The 17,659-nt window shown below is 37.3% G+C and overlaps 1 protein-coding gene across 1 annotated transcript; it reads left to right on the top strand.

Annotated features, from left to right (window-relative positions):
- Positions 1-2,406: 2,406 nt before the first annotated feature.
- LOC109034155 (uncharacterized) lies at positions 2,407-13,125 on the top strand. Its single transcript, XM_019047156.2, has 7 exons — positions 2,407-2,669; positions 3,537-3,663; positions 4,685-5,032; positions 5,889-6,005; positions 7,749-7,948; positions 8,711-8,992; positions 10,107-13,125. The coding sequence occupies exons 2-7, from the start codon at positions 3,560-3,562 to the stop codon at positions 10,475-10,477; spliced, it is 1,422 nt and encodes a 473-aa protein (XP_018902701.2). The 5' UTR covers positions 2,407-2,669; positions 3,537-3,559; the 3' UTR covers positions 10,478-13,125.
- The last annotated feature ends 4,534 nt before the right edge of the window (positions 13,126-17,659 follow it).

Here is a 17,659-nt window from a genome sequence, read left to right as displayed (position 1 = left end):
TCTCAGTTTTCTCTTTCTGCCGGATAATTAGTCCCACCTACGCATTAGATCAAAACCCAATTGAACCAGCAATTCATTTTTGAAGCGAAATAACTTGCACGACTATTTTATTGTAGAGAAGTTCATTTTGTAGCCCACCCATGTCGTCTTCAATTGAAACTTGATTGTCTTGTCAAGTGTATCGTTTTTAGACTACTTATGAAATTTACTCTTTAAGCGATAAATTCCTGATGAATAGGATGTTAAGTTTTGCTTCACCAAGAAGATTAATCTAGCAATCGGTGGTAGAACAACGTCTCAATGATTCAACAAATTCAATCAGAAAGGGTTCTGGAAGAAAGGCTTCAGAAACAAGGGCGGTTTCGTTTTTCTGATCTGTCTTATCTGGATTAGCAGGTAGCAATGGTCTTACGTATGTTGTATGTTACCGTGCGTGCAGAAAACTGCTGCTTGGAGAATCAACACACTTGAGGCCTTATTGTTGACTCGTCTTCCATAACCCTCCTCTGATAGTCAGCTTTCTCAAGAGAGAATGTAACTACTTTTCATGTTGCCAAAATTACCCATTATAAATTGCATTTTTACCATGAGAATCTCAGGCATCTTCAACTAAAAATTGCACTGATTTTTTTGTGATCTCGTGCAAGAATCAGAATAATTTTGTACCTAAATTGCACAGGCACATTCTTGTAAAAACTTAATCCTTTGAGTGAATTTTGCAACCTCCCTCTGGAAGAGTATGCAGTTACATTCTTTCATCAGGGAAGCAAGGAATTTTCAAATCTTGTATGACATGTGCTCTTAAAGTGAGCACATATCTCATTTGATGTAATTTATGATTAATGAGCATTCATAAATGAGTGCACAACGTTTGAGCTCGCCTGCAAGCTGAACTAATGATGATCGTCTCATTGTCAGATAGAAATGCTCAGATAACTAACTATTAAGTTCTGCTCCCTACAAAAAACCAAAATTAAAAATTAAGTAGCTCATTTAACAAGTATTCCAATGCTAATTCGCTTATCTCCTGTTGGTTCCTGTGTTATTGTATAGTACTACGTAGAAAAACACTCTTCATACAGTGATTAAACACTGTGTCGAATCAAAAGACACCGCAACTCAGGTGAGGGTTTTTGTTTTCTGAGGTATGCGATTAAAAAATTACTTATTCTCTCTGTAAAACTGATATGCAATTGGAAGAGATTTACATCCTTGTTGGCATTATGTAGCATTCAGAATTACACGATACTAGCCCTATGTGGACTTGGATTGAGATATGTTGCTCTCCTCCTCTTAAAAAACTCCAAATAAACTGAAAAATATTTTATTTTAATAATTTATCAGGTAGATTCGATCAGTTGACTGCATAACTTAGATGGGGATGAATCTCAGATTTGCTGTTATTACCAGAGCAGTTTTCGTCGCTGATTTCTAAAATAACCTTAGTTTGCACCCATCATGTACCAGTTTTTGTGAATAGAACAATTTTTATGGAGCAAAATGTAGAGTTCACAAAAAATACCATAATGATAGGAAGAAACACGGCTGCCACTTACAAACGTAGGATTAAGAATAATTAATTAGTAAGTATTTCTCTTTTAATCATGTTTCTTATTCACTATTTTTAATGCTGTCTGCAAAAGCTTGCAGTTTTTGATGCCAGTTCATCATTTTCTCGTGTTCCATGAGAATACTTTGATTCACCAGTCTCATTATTTAATGGTGAAATCACCAAATCATGTACCCGCGGTTTGCGATGATGCACTTTTGCTGTCACATTTTTTAAAATTGACCGCAGGGCATCATGTTAGAAATGATTACAAAATATCATGTTGCAAGGCTGCTGAAATGTACCATAAATAGTTGAGAAGGTTTTTTCACGGAGAATATGCAGATATGTGCACATCATCAATATCATCATCATTCTTCGTTAGCTGTCTTGTGCCAGTTTATTTCACAGGTCTCATTGAACATCTTTGCGTAGCATTTCTTTTGATTTATTTTCGTCCTGTCAAGAATATTTTTGAAGTATCGAGAAAAGTCAGCAAACTGTCATCATTTGAAAAAAATAATTGAAAAGCGGAAATTTTCGAAGACCACGATCCATATCCCCGATTATTCAGGAACTTGCTTTCTAACTCATCATTTAAATTTTCGCGCGTGTCAGAGAATGATAGTTTCTTTTCTTTCATTGGCTGACACCTCAGTTCTGTCGCGGTTGCTGCAGAGAAAAAGTTTGTTTGGAAAATTGATAGACCATAAATATAGCGGAAAAATTAATCGCAGGCGTCATTTATTTAACAGAGGTACGCGGGTTTAAAAATTTTAGTAACTCAAAATTACACGAATCCATACCTATTTTAATGATCATTGGCTTTCAATGACGGTAAAGTTTTGATTGAAGTAACATTAATTTTTTTACTTCGAAGTTGCACTCCTGTATGAACACGAGCATAATGGCGTTCTTGTTTACTAGTAAACCGGCGAGTTTAGTGAAATGTCGCTTTTTTTGTCATTTTTAAGTTTTAGGATTTAGATTCTAAGTCCGAGAGTGTGGTCGAGCGCAACCTGTGAACTTTAAAAAGGTTTCTTTCATTATTCACTTGCCGTAGAAGAACGTTTTCCCATATTTCTGGGAGCGCAACACAGTCTGACCCTTAAGCTAAGCTGTAAGTAGTATGTATTTCCTCCATTCCTACATAATTGCAATTATTCTTTGCAAGCTTTCTACAACTCCGTTGTTGTTATATTGATAAGTCTCTTCTCTTGTGAAGAATTCAGATTAGATTAAGTTACTGCTCACAATTCTGGAAACGCAGCCTCCATGCGGTCTTACTTTTTAGAACTCGGAGGTTAGAGGTTGCGCGTTCTATGTCCTGACGAGTGTCTGGAGTCCATACCAAATAAGTTTACGTACAGCTAGGTTGTGATAGATGATCTGCCATCTTAATTCTTCCATATATTTTACTTGTGAAAGACGTCAGACGATTTTCTGTCGCAGTCTAGAAGTGCGTAAACTTATTTGGCGTGAACTATGCGCAGCCTTGATGCAGCACCATCGGACAACTTTATTCATGTATCTATATGGCACCATAGATAAGCGTTGATTTAAATCAAATCTGACATTTATTTTAACTATTGATGAGAGAGCTTTACAGTCTGAGTCGTTCATACAACATACCTACAAATTTTAACCCTCAGTTAAAGCAATGAAAATTTATCAGTAGATCAAAGAATAAGAGCGTTCTTGTAGAACTTGCTGCAGGAAAGTTGGCATTTGTTTACTTTTGACTGTCATGCACTGTAGAACAGTTTACATTGCTGTGCACAGTTGCGTCATAGCCTGTGGTCAATCCTCGATGGATATAGGACAAATAGCTTGTAATTGGAATGAAAATAACTGTCAATCTATTCTCTATTGCCAATTTTAATGTAATAATGTACATTATAATACTTATATTTGCACCTTATGCAGTAGTTCATTTTACGAAGTGACCATATGGGTTTTTTTTTTTTTTTTTTTTTTTTTTTTGCAGACTTACTTAATTTATTTTAGAAGATGGATAATCGACCTGGAATTCGACCAAGGATGGACGATAGAGGGGCCAAACGCCCGTGGAGAGATTCTCAAGGAGACGGAGGGGGTAGAGGCAGAGGAGCAGGGTAAGTAATCTCACCTAGCTCCAAATTCTCTTGTTTTTTTAAGGCATGACCCATACTCCATTGTCATGCCTTTACTTTGGTGTTTGTCATCACCATCTTTATTTTTGAAACTTGTCTGACTGTAGCTAAGAGAACATTAGTACAAGAAGCATTCGTCCTTGGTGCCAAAGGCACATTGTATACTTGTGAGAAAGTAATCTCTTTCGACTATAAAAAAGGAAAGGCTGAACAAGAATGCTTTGAAAAATCTGCCCTGTAATCACCCAAATTATGTATTTTTTTTTTTTTACTTGAAGAAAGGCTAAAAGAATGATCGATTGGAATTTATTAAAATTTAACACCATTTTACAGTCCTTGAAAGCATTTGATGTCTTATTCAAAAAATATCAACCTAATTTTTGAAAGTCCTCAAACTTCGAAGTCGTCTGGTTGGGATTGCTCGTCGGGAGAACCACCAGTCCTTGTGCCCTGGGTGGGGGTAGGGGGGTGCGGGTTGCAGAGGTTTTTATTCAGGGTTTGAACCCACTTGTGCGCCACTGACCAAGCATGCCTCAATCTCGTGTGTGCCGGGTGCGGGCGCCCTTCTTGATTCCTCTGTCAGTTACTTGCGGCTGGGACTGGCCGCTCATTCTTGGCACATGCGAGCAGTATTTGCTGGAACCTAGATTTCTCTCCGTTTTGAAGAAGCAAAAAAAAAAAAAAAAAAAGAGTTTGAAATCTGAATTGCGAAATTTAAAACCTTTGAGGCAGGGATACTGTGTGATATTTCAACTTCTCATTTTGTAGTTGTCAGACATGGCTCTGGGGCCTGGCATTTTTTCACATCAAGTCCCTCATGATGAAATAGTATTATTTTACTCTCCTTTAATTTTCAGGAAGAAGTTTTCAAAAAACCCGTCAAATGTCTCAGAATTTTCTCCATGACTTGGCTTTATAAACCCTTGCCACCTATTCTACCTCAAATATTGTTCTCTAACAATGAGTTTTCCTCTTTTTAATCATAGCCTTTCTTCATTTACAGTTATGGAGGTCCTCCTCCTTTTCGGTTTAGAGGTGGCCGAGGAGGTAGAGGAGGTGGACGAGGAGGCGGAGATATGGGAGGCAATGACATGGGTGGAGGTCATGATCCCCAAGATGGTCCCTTTATGGAACGTGATGAGTTTTTCAAAGGCAACTCCTTTGGACGAGGTGGACCACCAGACCGAAAATTTGACAGAGGCCCCCCGGGACACCCTGACCGAGGAATGCCAGACAGAGGTATGCCAAATAGAGGAATGCCAGATCGAGGAATGCCAGACCGCGGAATGCCGGACCGTGGAATGCCAGACAGAGATATGCCAGATCGGCCTCCACCTGACAGAGATTTACCGTAAGTTTGTTTTTTCTGTACCTCAGTAAGTTTGTAGGAGTAGAATGGAACTGAGACATTCATTTGTCCAGACACTCAATTGAATGAATTGTGAGGATTATACGCGACTGCTTAGTTGGAAGATATCAGTCATTCTTACTGCAGTATCATACCTTCCAAATAAATGACATTGATTTGGGATCAAAACTTTTTGACAGTGTAAAATTCATTTCTAAAAGTGAACTGCAAGTATGAAAAATAAGCGCTTAAGTCCATACTCAAAGTCATTAATAAGCATAAAATGGAAAAAGAACCAGGGAATTTAGGAGACATCATTTGTGATTTGAAGCCATGGTTCCGCAGATCTTCGTCAACGAACTGACACGGCGTGCTTGGTGTCTGCGGATTTGCAACAACAAGTGCATTTCAAAGTCTGCATGGTTCCCCTCAAACTCTTGGTTCGTCAATTGCTGTTACTTCATGAAAGATCATTAATAAGACGTAGAAAATTACTGCTACTGACAATGTTTTTTGCACACAAAGACCTGGCGACCGCTCATTCCTTATTTGTAAACAGAAATTTTGAGGGAGCTTTCAGAAATTTAATTCAACAGCATCAGAAAAGAATGATAAGAAATTCAAAAAGTATTTTTGGATGATTATTGTAACTACATATTGTAAACTTTGGAGGGAAACTGGCACTAAGTATTTTGCAAGAAATTATTATGAAGAAGTTTTCCAACTTCTGACCTGGAAAAGACCGATTCGTTGATAAAAAATGAAAAGGTTCCAAAGTATTTTATAAAATCAGGGCCCTGAATTTTCTCTCTATTTCCCAAAACCTTTATATTTTCTTATTTTTCTTATTTGTTTTCAGCAATGATAGATTTAGAGCAGACGGTCCTCCACCAGAGTTTGTTAAGCCAGAAGTACCAGCTCTAGGTCAAGATAGAACTAATGATGTCGAAATTATTGTTGTGAATAGACATCTAACGTAAGTTTTTTTATCACTTCAAGTTCAAAGTTGTCAGACTGATCACTAACCAATTAATTAAAAATAGAGTAAATGACAGGAAATGGAATTAACAAAAATCAAGTATGAAATAGCAGAAACGAACACCTGTTATATAAAGAAAGGGCTGTTACAAATTTATATTAATGAGTAACAAGAAAACTCAAGTATGTTAACTTTGAATTTTGTTACTTCGATCAACTCTTTATTAAGAGCTAGAACTGCTGCCTCACTGAATACCTAAGCATAATACCAAAGGTACTCTAGATTTTTTACCAAAAAAAAGTTCCTGCATGTAAATTGAGTTGTTTGATGAGGAGTGAGGATGGGACTTATGATCCCGGGCCTATCATGTTAATAACTTTTCACATGGCTTATGGATACTCACACTTTTACCCTTTTCGGTGTCAAAATATTCAATTAATTTCAAAATTCATCATGCGAAAAAGGAGAAAGTCCGAGCATCCTTAAACCATGCTGTACATCATTAACAGTGGAAACCAGGGCTCAGGAGTTTTTGGGAAAACAATTCTAAAAAGTAAATTGAATAAAATTAAAATGGGACTGAAAATAATGGAAGAGGACTAACACCTACAGTGCTTATAAGTTTTTATGTGTTAGTTCTTGTTGATCCAAACACAGGTGCAGAAAATCCTCGAGCACGTTTAACCCAGCTTATGTAGGGAATCCCTCAGCGCCCGAGAAATTTTTCAGTGAAAACTCCTTCTTAAAGCAAAATAATGATCTGAAAGAGATGGGTGTAGAATTTTCAAAAATTTTCACTCGACGCATTCCTCTAACCTTTCACCGGAGTAAAAAAAATTTTGAGGTGTAGATTGTGATCAATTATTTTGAAGAACTGTCTGCATCTCTTGTGCCAGAGGAACAAATAGAAAGAAGGCAGACTTCAAGGAAAATGTAGATAAAATCTAAAACAAGGTTCAATAAAATCCACCTCCAAATTGCTACCATTTTGCTGCTCAATAATTGCCATCAGTTTGTTTGTGTTTATCTCATTAGTCGCACACAGCATCAACCTTACCAGATCATTTTAATGTCAGGTTCATGAGTCAGTATGGATGGTCAAATATTTGGATAATCGAATATCCGATTTTCGAATTGTCAGCACTGAGATAATCGCATCACATTCGAATATTCGATATCGCAAGATTCGATTTCTTAAATAATCGCAATCAAAAAGTTTCGATTATTCGAATAATCGCATTCGAATTCGATAACCGTCCATCCCTATTGTCAAACTGGTCATTAATTAAAACTCGTCCACAACTCCACAGACTGACCGTCTTAGTTAAAAGTGTCATTTATCTCTATTAATAACAGTCCCATGTTCTCACGGTTCCAAAAAGTAAAAAATCGAAGCAATAATCGAAAACATTAGAATATTTGCTTCCAAAGTATTGGAAATTGCAAGATTCGATTTCTCAAATAATCGCAATAATTGCAATCGAAAAGTTTCGAATATTCAAATAATCGCATTTGAATTCGATAACCGTCCATTCCTAGTCAGATGCAACACGCAATGTTTCAAGAGTATAAGATTATGTCTTGTCTCATTTTTGTATCTTGTCTGAGTAAATATACTCAACATTCTTAATTGTAAGAAAAAGCTCCTCCATTAACGAATGCTCTGTAAGTTTTAGGATGTATTTAGAAGGTATTTTCAATCCAAACACTTCACTGATTTGATATTTTTTTTGCTAACAGAGAGTATGCAGAGATAGTTGAATCTCACCTGAAGAACCTTGGAATGTCAGTTGATCTCCTTTTTCCGAATGAAGATGTCCCACTGGGGAGGGTTCTAGCCAACATCTCAAGTAGAGGAACTCTTTACGCTTGCTTGGTTCTCCCAGCCAATGCCGAACATCGTAGTTTAACAGTTAATATCCTCCATGGGCAGCCCCAAGGTAATTATTTTGGTCCCCTTATTTTGTATATCAATCTTATTTAGTCAAGGAACACAGAGGGTCCCAAAAGTACTCCATCTTTCCTTTTTTTAACGGAATTATAAGAGCTATTGGCATGGTTCATGGCTCTAGATTGAATCCTCAACCTTAAAACAAGCCCCTGTGCAGATTTTTTCTTTAAAATTTTCCAAAATTAAGCTGTCATAACACAAGCGGCCCTGACTGTGCGGTCCAACAGTGTGCCATGCGGATTGATCGTCCATTTAGCATGTGAATGTCATTGATTATGCAGCCTGACTGCTCGTTTTATAGCAGCTTTATAGCCCAAAGATGATAGTGGATTCTGTGATTTTAAATTTAAACTGAAAATGTGCATTTAAATTATTTAATTGTCTTTCTGATGGTCTTGCAACTCATTTACAGTATTATGAAAAACTGAGGGGGTAGATGTTGAACCCAAAAATCTAAACTGAGGGTTAATTCTCGGTTGAGTACGCCAAGTTATGCTACTGCTCTTATGAAGTCATTCAGCACCAAGATGCAGCAGAGAAATCAGGAATAAATTAAGAAAACTTTCAAATGCTCCAGCATACTATTTTCAGCCCTGCAAAGGTTGAAACTTTTATTTAACGAGACACATCATAATCTTAAAACTTTGAACTTGTTTTTCTCAAAGTCAAGAAAAAATATGACGTACCTACTTCCTTCAGTCACAAGAGGTTTCCATTGAGTGATATTATATTTTCGTCTTGTGTTTTTCAGAGCATCGAAACATGCCCCTTCAAGATGCTTTGAAACTAATTACAAGGGATTTTGATTCGTATCGGCTACAAAATGAAAAAGGACCTGGAGGAATCCCTCTTCAAGACCTCACTCCTTCTACTAGCCAGCATCCAGAACCTATTCAAATGTTACTGAATGCTCTCGCAGCCAACAGACAAGTAACCGTTCTTCAGTTTGACAAAATCATCGCTTACCTTCGCGAAAAGAGGGAAGTGCAGTTGAAATTAGAAGTTGGAGACACTAAATTGCCCAGCACCACAGGTTTGTTAGCAAGTCAAATGATTCCTTCCTTGAGGTTCACTCCATGATTAATCTGATTGACAGTTCTAGAAATGACAAGGACTTGATTTCTGATTGGCTTTATCAAGGTTGCCACAGTTAGAGTAAACCGGGAAATGTCAGGGAATTTTAACGAGTCAGAGTAAACTTGCAAATTTATGTCAAGAAAAATGAAGAAAGTGTCAAGGCAAAATTTCACCTTGATTTGCTCTCTAGACTGGGTTTGGCGTTTAAAACAAACAACAAATATTGCTTGACAACCATTTCGAATTACTTCTTTTCAATCATCTGGCATATTCTCAATTGTCAGAGAATTTTACCAAATTGTGGCAGGGAAATGTTAGGAAATTAAATTTCATTTTCTAAATTTTGTGGCAACCCTGCTTCATTCTACAAGTTCGCTAGAGATTATTCGTACCCCTTGATTATGTTGTCTCATATGACCATAATTTGACTTCCTGTCTTGTAGTGTATCAAAATTAGACAATTCAGGTCAAATAAATTATGACTCAAACAAAACAAAGTTTACCTAATTTTGGTAACATACATCACCATATCAGATTATTTGTAAATTCGTTTGAATGTGTTTACGATGGATTTTAGTGTCAGAATGGAATCTCCTCTCTTCATCTATGAAGTTAGAGTCAGTGTAAGCATTGACACCAGTTCACAGTTCTTTAACCCGTGTGTCTACTGAAGTCATAGATTTACTGATTGAGTTGGTTGGTGTTAACAAGATAGAGAATGCCAAGAAAATGTTACCAACTTAAAATCTTGTCGTCTTATTATTTGCTCATAATCGAGTATTCTTTAACAGTAACTTGAACAGAGTGACACCAGGTGAACACTTAAAATTAGCCACTGTGCCACCTTGTTCAGTCATTGTTAGAATGTGATCACCAATATCACAAAAAGTTCTTCAAAAATATTTAAGGAGGAAAAGAACTTGCATTTTGAGTACTACTTAGCAGCAAAAATATGCGACTCGAAATTAAATCGAGAACCTAATTTTTACTCGATTGCTGGTATGTTAGCCGTATCTCCATCCAAAATTGTTGAATATTTTAATGAATGTTTGTTTTTATTTTCTCTCCAGAACCAAATCCTGCAAATCCTCAGCAAGCAGAACTGCAACACCGTATCTTGAACATACTGAATCAGTCGGGTGGCTCTGGCAATCCTGCCGGCAACGGACCTCAACGAGGCCCATTCAATGGACCTCCTCAGAAAGGTGGACCTCCCCAACAACAAAACAGACCCGGTGGCCCAGGGGGTCCTCCTGGCTCAAACCCTCCATTATTAAATGATCCAAATGTCCAAAAAGCTATCGATAACCTTCTTCAAGGAGACCTCATGAAAAAAATAGGTCCCAATTCAAATCCTCCCTCCCAGCCTCTCTTTGGAGCTTTCGCAAATAATTCAGGTGGTGGACCCCCTGGTGGTGGCCGAGGAAGAGGGAGATTTTAAATTCTAAGTATTTGGTTCTAATTTAGGTCATGCTAACACCTGACATGAAAGTTGTGCCACTTGAAAGAGTCTCATAAAAATTCTCCTAAATATGACCCTTGTACATTTTATAAACCGGTTAGGAGTCTCAGAATTTAGTTTTGCTGGTCAAATCTTGCAGACTGCAGAAAATAGAAGTGATCTGTTCCAAAGCCAAATTTCTGCATTAAGGAAAATGCTGTAGAAAATATTATCCGTTAAGCTTTTTGCAGATAGGTAAATTCTCGATGAGGAAGGTTGGCAATGCAGAGAATCTCACTATTTTTTGCTGGTTCGTCTGATTGAACCATGGAAACAAGATTCTTCCTCTGGTGCAACCAATTCAATTCATGTGTACAATATTCTTAATTCTTCACCACTCATTTAAGATTGTAGGTACCTTACTTCAAATCTTTTTTTCTTGGAAAGTTAAGATTTCCTATTTACTTTCACTTTTCTCTATAAGCAGCATTAAACCATCATGTTTTTAAAGGGGCAATCAACAGTTAGTATGCGTTGCCCTGTCTGTCTACTTTTTCTATTTTCATCACCATTGTATTCTAATTTTTTTTTTTTTTTTTTTGAGTCTCCGTCAAGTCAGCAAGCTTTGTGTATTTATGAATGGTTTTACTCAAGATGATGATGAATATGTTTGTATCATTAGTGCAAGTAATTGTTACAGTTTTGTTTTTTGTTTATTTATTCAATGGTCTGGAAATTATTCTGTCATGACAACCATCAGCGAAAGCGTTTTGCAAAACAATTGCTTACTCTGTGAAATTCTTGTAAGCCTGAATCAAACTTTTTTGTATTGTAACAAAGCCTTATTCTGCTGAAGCTACAAACACAGTAACAAAATAAATACCTCATTAGTAAGAACTTTCAAACAACAATTTTTATCAGTGTAAAATGGAGATAGCCTCTAGTATTGAGATCAGTTCAGGAGAAACCATTAATTTAGAGAGTAACAGGAAGGAAAGCTTGTATTTCGTACGCTCAAAATATATTTTTAAAAGTCAAATTATAAAAGTATTGAACAACATTACAATCTTTAAGACAATTTCTCTGTAATGCTATTTCTACTAAACTGAAATGTAAATAGACTGGCCACATTTCATGGAAATGTTTGGTTTTATATTTTGGACAGGAAAACAAGTAGGGAAAGAGCAAACAGGAGCAGAATGTGGAAGTAAAGAAAGTGCTCAATTTCTCTTGTGTATAAACAAATAAAATTAATTACATACGACCCTAGACCAATAAAATTGAATGACAGTTGAATTGTACCTTGGCGGAAATTTATCGCACTTCATTTTTGGAGTCAAACTAATTTATTCAACCTATTAATTCACCTTGAGTTTTAAAGGCATTGCACTCGTATTTTACTTTTTGGACTCAGAAAATTTAGCAATTACCTTTTTTTTAAAAAAAAAAAAAAATAAAATAAATAATTCATTAATAAAATTACTGTTATACCTATTCAAATGCCATAACTTTTTGTTGTCTAGTTTCCTGAGAAATGTCATCTGAATTTATGATTATAACTGAAAAACGTTTTGATGCGATCTTACGTCTTCTATGGTAGAGTCTTACCTTTTCAAATGAATTTGATCCAGAGATTTTTCTTTCTTTAAAAAACTGACTCGAGTCAAATCTGCAATCATACAATTTTGTAGTTGTCTTAAGCCCGTATGAGACGATCAAAGTAGAGGCTTCAAAGAGGTTCATCGATGCCTTCCCTGGCCCTCTCATTGGCCAGCGGTTTAAGTTGGGGCAATCGATGAGTCTCTTTGAAGCCTCTACTTTGATCGTCTGATATGGGCTTCATTCAAGAGTATATTGAAACGTTTTCAGCTAACATTTCCGAATCATCAATATTCCTGTCCTGAAGCCTTTGAGATTATGAATAGTGTTAGTCTTGTGAGTACTGATTCCAGTGCATGACCACTTTTGATCTTACTTAATATTTGCAGAGGTAACTGAAAAATGATCATGGAATAGCTGGCTTTCATATATTGCCTGTCCAAAAAATTTCTGTAGTTAATTAATATTAATGATTTTTTATTCACAACCAAGTAAGTTTCTCTGTAGTTTGCTGTTATTGATAAAATCATCAGCTCTCTTCTGCCGTGCTAAGGAAAAACGCCATATGTACTTTCGAGAGTTGCCAAATTTCCCTGGATAAAACGTGTATTTTTTTAAGAGGTTATGCATATTTTTTCTCAAAATTTTCTATAATTTATAAAATTTCGATATATTTTTTATTAAATTGTGAACAAAACTGTCGGAAAAATTGGAAGAAAATACTAACAACTTTTTTAATAAATTCATATTCGTCAAAAGAAATTTGGCAACATCTGAAGGTTCCTAAAGCGTTTTTCCTTAGCACGGCAGTATTATCTATTGTATATTTTTCAGAGTGAAGAAAAATCATTGTGTAAATATTGAGTGAGATGAGAGTCTGTTTAACCGGAATGAGATGCTCTTATTAGTTGTTTACATTTAGAATTTTTGTATTGTATTTCCTCGTATTTTTGCTGTGAGACATTTTCTCATAATTTTGGGGAGTGCAGTGTCCAGGTTTTGTAGAAATGGCATCATTCAAGTAACAGAATAAAATCTCTTTCTTCACATTCCTTTGAGTTGCTTTATCAATACCCATCTATATGTTTCTCTAGATTAAGACATGAGAGGATGTTTCCAGTAAGTTATCTATTCTGTTGACAAAAAGATGCTCGACAAATCGTCGGAAGCCAACCTCAGTCTCTTGAAGTAGGCAAAGTTTATAAAACGTTTCATTAAGCAAAAAATAAAATGAGTTGACAAATTGACAGGCTGGAACTTTGTTCTACCCCATCACTTGGCATTTGCGGAACTTGAAGACCAGTCGAGCTCTACTTTCCATTCCATCTATTTAAGGTGAATCTTCAGCTGTAGTTCCGGTAAAATCCACCACGTCTTGCTGCTCAAATGTAGCTCTGAAATTCGTGATTATTTAAAAAATTAGGTACAACAGACATATTAAATTCTAGCTCATTATTTTTCGCCAACAGAGACTGTCTGAATATTATACGGAGGACGGCACCGCTATTCAACGTCGACCGTATCTCGCATGCTCGTGCTGTTCTGCTGTCTAGTACTCCCGCGCTCAGTAAAAACGCCGTATGAACATTCGAGAGTTGCCAAATTTCGTCCGATGAAACATTTACTTCAGAGGAAAGTTACGAATATTTTTCCTTGAAAATTTCAGGAACTTTGGGTGAAATTGCGAACAAAATTATTCGAGAAATCGGAAGAAAAATATTCATAAGTGTACCAAGGAATTCGGGTTTTAGTCAAAGGAAATTTTGCAACGCCCAAAGGTGCGTACGGCGTTTTTCCTTAGCACGGCAGTATATCGAGTTGGCGAAATCGCTCCCAGTGGCTTGGCGTGTTTTGCGATAATCGATTGCCATGCCATTTAAACCTACGGAAAAGGATCGATAAACAGGGTGTTCCACGAACACCTTAATAATCGATTCTTTACCATAGCTTTAAATGGCATAACAATCGATAAATCGCAAAGCACGCCACGCCACTGATCGCTCCGTCCGGGGACAGGTCACCCACGTTGCCCAATCCGCGAACTGGCCGGTGTGTTTGCCTATTCCTTGAGCTGGGCAGCCAGTATCCAATACCAGTCAAAGAATTGACCGGTCAAAAATCTGAAAATAACGCCAACAACGAGCCTAGTCGTTAATTTTAAATGGAATCAACACGCTAATCGCCGAATATCCCCCTGATGACTTCTGACGAATTGAAGGGGTGGCCACACGGGCCGCGGCCCATGGCGGCAAATTTTGCAATCTTTTTGAATGTAGGCATCGAAAAATGAGAGAAAACAATCGGATTCAGAAAATAAATTACAAGCGTGAAAAGGCGTCAAAATCTCTCATTTCCTGAGAGTAAAAGTACAGTAATTTATAATTTTGTCGCCTTTCGGTGATACAAGAGACAACCCTTTAATTAGTCAAGTTAAGAGAGAAACCAAACACGCAATTTGACCTGGAACGGAGCGGTGCGGCGGTCGGCATGAAAATCATAGCGCCTACAAGACTGCATGAATACTTCACGCATTGCGTCAAACACACTGCGGTCGGCAGCAGTCGGCTTGAAACGCATAGCGCCTACAAGACTACATGAATACTTCACGCATTGCGCCAAACAGTGTGGTTAGCAGCGGTCGACGTGAAACGCATAGCGCCTACAAGACTGCATGAATACCTCACGCATTGCGCCAACTCAGCGCGGTCGGTGCGGCGGTGGAAGTTAAAATTTTTAAGCACATTTATGTTTGTTCTTTCTTAACCTTTTCGTTCATTTTTATAAATGGAAGGCCTTGTCCAAACAGGGATGGATTTACGGAACTGAACTTTTGTTAGTGTTGGGCTTTTACAAAAAATGCGCCCAACACGAGTAAATGCGTCTTATACACCCCTCCCCCACCGGTACGTTCACTTGATGGTTTTTATAGATCGTATTCGACAGATCACACAGGTGACATTATACTGATATCGATTGATTCAATATGTAACCACAGCCTCAGAGGTCAATTTAGAAATCTGAGGTAACGGGTCTCATGTGATCGAATTTTTATTCTCTCGAGTACCAAATGGCATTGAAAAGTGAAATTGTTAGGAATTTTCTCATTTTCAGCTTTTCCAAATTAAATCCTAAAATTTTTGTTCGAGGTTATGTTCCATTGTTTTGAACCAAACGATAAATCGAACCACTGTCGAATACGATCTATTAATGTTTGAAAACGATTGAGAAGGGGGCGGAAAAATACAGGCGGCCCATGGGCGGCACGTAGGTAAATCCGGCTCTGCTGACGAACCATTTTCGAGATTTTGAACGAAACCCAGTGGTATAAAATCAACCTGCAGGTAGTTCAAAGAAGTTATTTAACTTTTATTTTTATTTTTTCCCCTCAAAACTCTATATTACTAATTTGCAAGTATAATTCTGCGTATATTCTCAGGATTTTGCATATGCGTACTGCACTGCTGCATATTCACATAATGGGATTGCATGCACTCGACCATGACTAGACTGCGTTGACTGTGGCGCCTCGATGCAACTATTCGTGTTCCGCGGATGTGCGTGTTGCATGCTCAGAATTGAAGGCACTTCGCTTTGCTTACTGCCTCAGAGATACACGGGACTAGTCAAATGTAGCACTCTAATAACTGATTACATAAACAGGGAGAGAATTGTCAGTTAGCGACACGAGGCCGGAGTGGGTAAGTATCTACGGCCGATAATTGAATCGATCATTCTTAAAAATACATAAAAACGCGCTGTAAATCATGGAGCGAGCCATGAACTTGGCCACCTCAAAATCGCGAGGATCCTTCAGTCACTGGAGGTTTCGATCTATTTTTCAATCATCATGTAGTTACGAATCGCATCCAAAGAATCCCGGTATGATTGTAAAGCTAGAGACATTGCAAGTAAATTAAAGCGTATTCACTTGCAGCAGGGGAAAAAAAAATCTTCAAAATGAAATTTTCTCCCCGGGTTCTTTCATGCGTGGTTCTACTCAGTAGTATATCTCGGTAGTTCGTACTTAGAACGCGTGGAAAATGCACGTGAGATTACTTTGCTTCGTCTATCTGGTAATAGCTTGGCTTTTGAATATGCCTACTTAGCTTTTCTTAGCGTGTGTGTAGGGATAGTGTCTTAGAATAGTTTCAGGAGTTTGCACAGACGACCCGAAAGTTTTAGTTCCACACTACAAAATGTGGTCCATTTTGGGACCTTATTTTGACGGTGTGAATGAAATAAGTATTGAATACTGTTTTTTAAGATTCATCCTATGCACAACTTAATATTATTGTATTTTTCTGCATAATGAAAATGTCTGGTGAATAAATTTACAAATATAATCGGTAGCATGACGAGTAAGAAGAAGTAAAGAATTCCGCTGATATCAGTTGGACCTTTTCTGATATTACTTGAATCTCTACCGATTATAATTTAATTTCTACTGATGTTGGTAAACTTCTAGTGATGTCAGTGGTTCTACTCCTTCTTTGACTAGTCGTAAAGATAGAGCTGATATGAAGACAAACGTTGAATTTGCGTTGATGAAAATTGAGGGGCACTACCGCAAAACCAGCCTAATTTACTTTTTTCCATTTTAAGTCTGAGAATGAAAAAGACACGTGCGTGATGCCATCGCTTATACAGCAATGCGCGTTCGAATCGGGGCTCGATGTGTTAATAGCAACTCAATGTTTGTGTTCCTGAATAAAAGTTAAATTGAAAATTCATTTCGGTGCTGACTCATTTTCCATAAAAAGTGTATAAGGCGAGTTTGGCGGAAGTGCACCTCAATTCAAAGATCATAGTCAACTCAAGAAGGAAACTTTATGTTATTTTTTCCATGCCTTTACATCAATATAGCGACCTGAGATTTTTTAGTGAGGGCTCTGACCCCACCCTTCAGGATTCAGTACATTTGCCAAGGATGAACCGACTTTGGACTTTTTAGTGTCGATATAAGTTAAAACTTTCTATACTTTCTGATTTTTTATCAAAATTTTAAAATTTTCCCGGGAACCTCGACTTTTAAAGTCAGGGCACCTCTTCTACCTCCTGAAAGGAGCCAGGGAGACTTCAAGACGATGATTAAATCAAAATTCCTTGAGGTCAATTGGCAAGTGATGCATGCCGCGGCAACCGACGCGACGTTCCTCTGACGCACTGAAAAAAAATATTGGTGTATTTACTAAGAAAAGGGTAAAATTACCAAGAATTCAGGGTTCTATTTGATCCCAGTTTTTTCTTGGTAAAATTATCATTTATGGAATTGGTAATTTTACCGAGAAATCTCGGTAATTTTCCTGGACCTTGGTAAAAACGCCAATATTTTTTATCGACTATGGTAGAATTACCGAGATAAAATGACAAAGTTACCGAGAATTGATTACTAATAACAGTGATATTCTTACCTGAAAAAAAAAAAAGGAAAAATACCGGTTTTTAGTTCAGCTTACCAGCCTGTCTTGGTAAAATTACCAATAATTGTTAAAAAAAAAGTGAGATGGTAAAGGTACCAACGGACCTTGGTAAAAACGCCGAGAATTTTTTTTCAGTGCGTAAGGGCGTATCTCTATTCCCACA

This window comes from Bemisia tabaci, chromosome 4 (assembly GCF_918797505.1).
Source record: "Bemisia tabaci chromosome 4, PGI_BMITA_v3".
NCBI lineage: Eukaryota > Metazoa > Arthropoda > Insecta > Hemiptera > Aleyrodidae > Bemisia > Bemisia tabaci.
Note: the sequence above shows the minus strand (reverse complement) of the source record. Positions and strands in the feature narration are given on the sequence as shown.

What these genes read in the sequence shown, in the direction of transcription:
- LOC109034155 (XM_019047156.2), top strand. Translation starts at nt 3,560, where the DNA reads ATGGATAATCGACCTGGAATTCGACCAAGGATGGACGATAGAGGGGCC. An exon ending in GGTAGAGGCAGAGGAGCAGG is followed by an intron (nt 3,664 to 4,684) that starts GTAAGTAATCTC and finishes CTTCATTTACAG; the next exon opens with TTATGGAGGTCCTCCTCCTT. An exon ending in TAAATTGCCCAGCACCACAG is followed by an intron (nt 8,993 to 10,106) that starts GTTTGTTAGCAA and finishes TTTTCTCTCCAG; the next exon opens with AACCAAATCCTGCAAATCCT.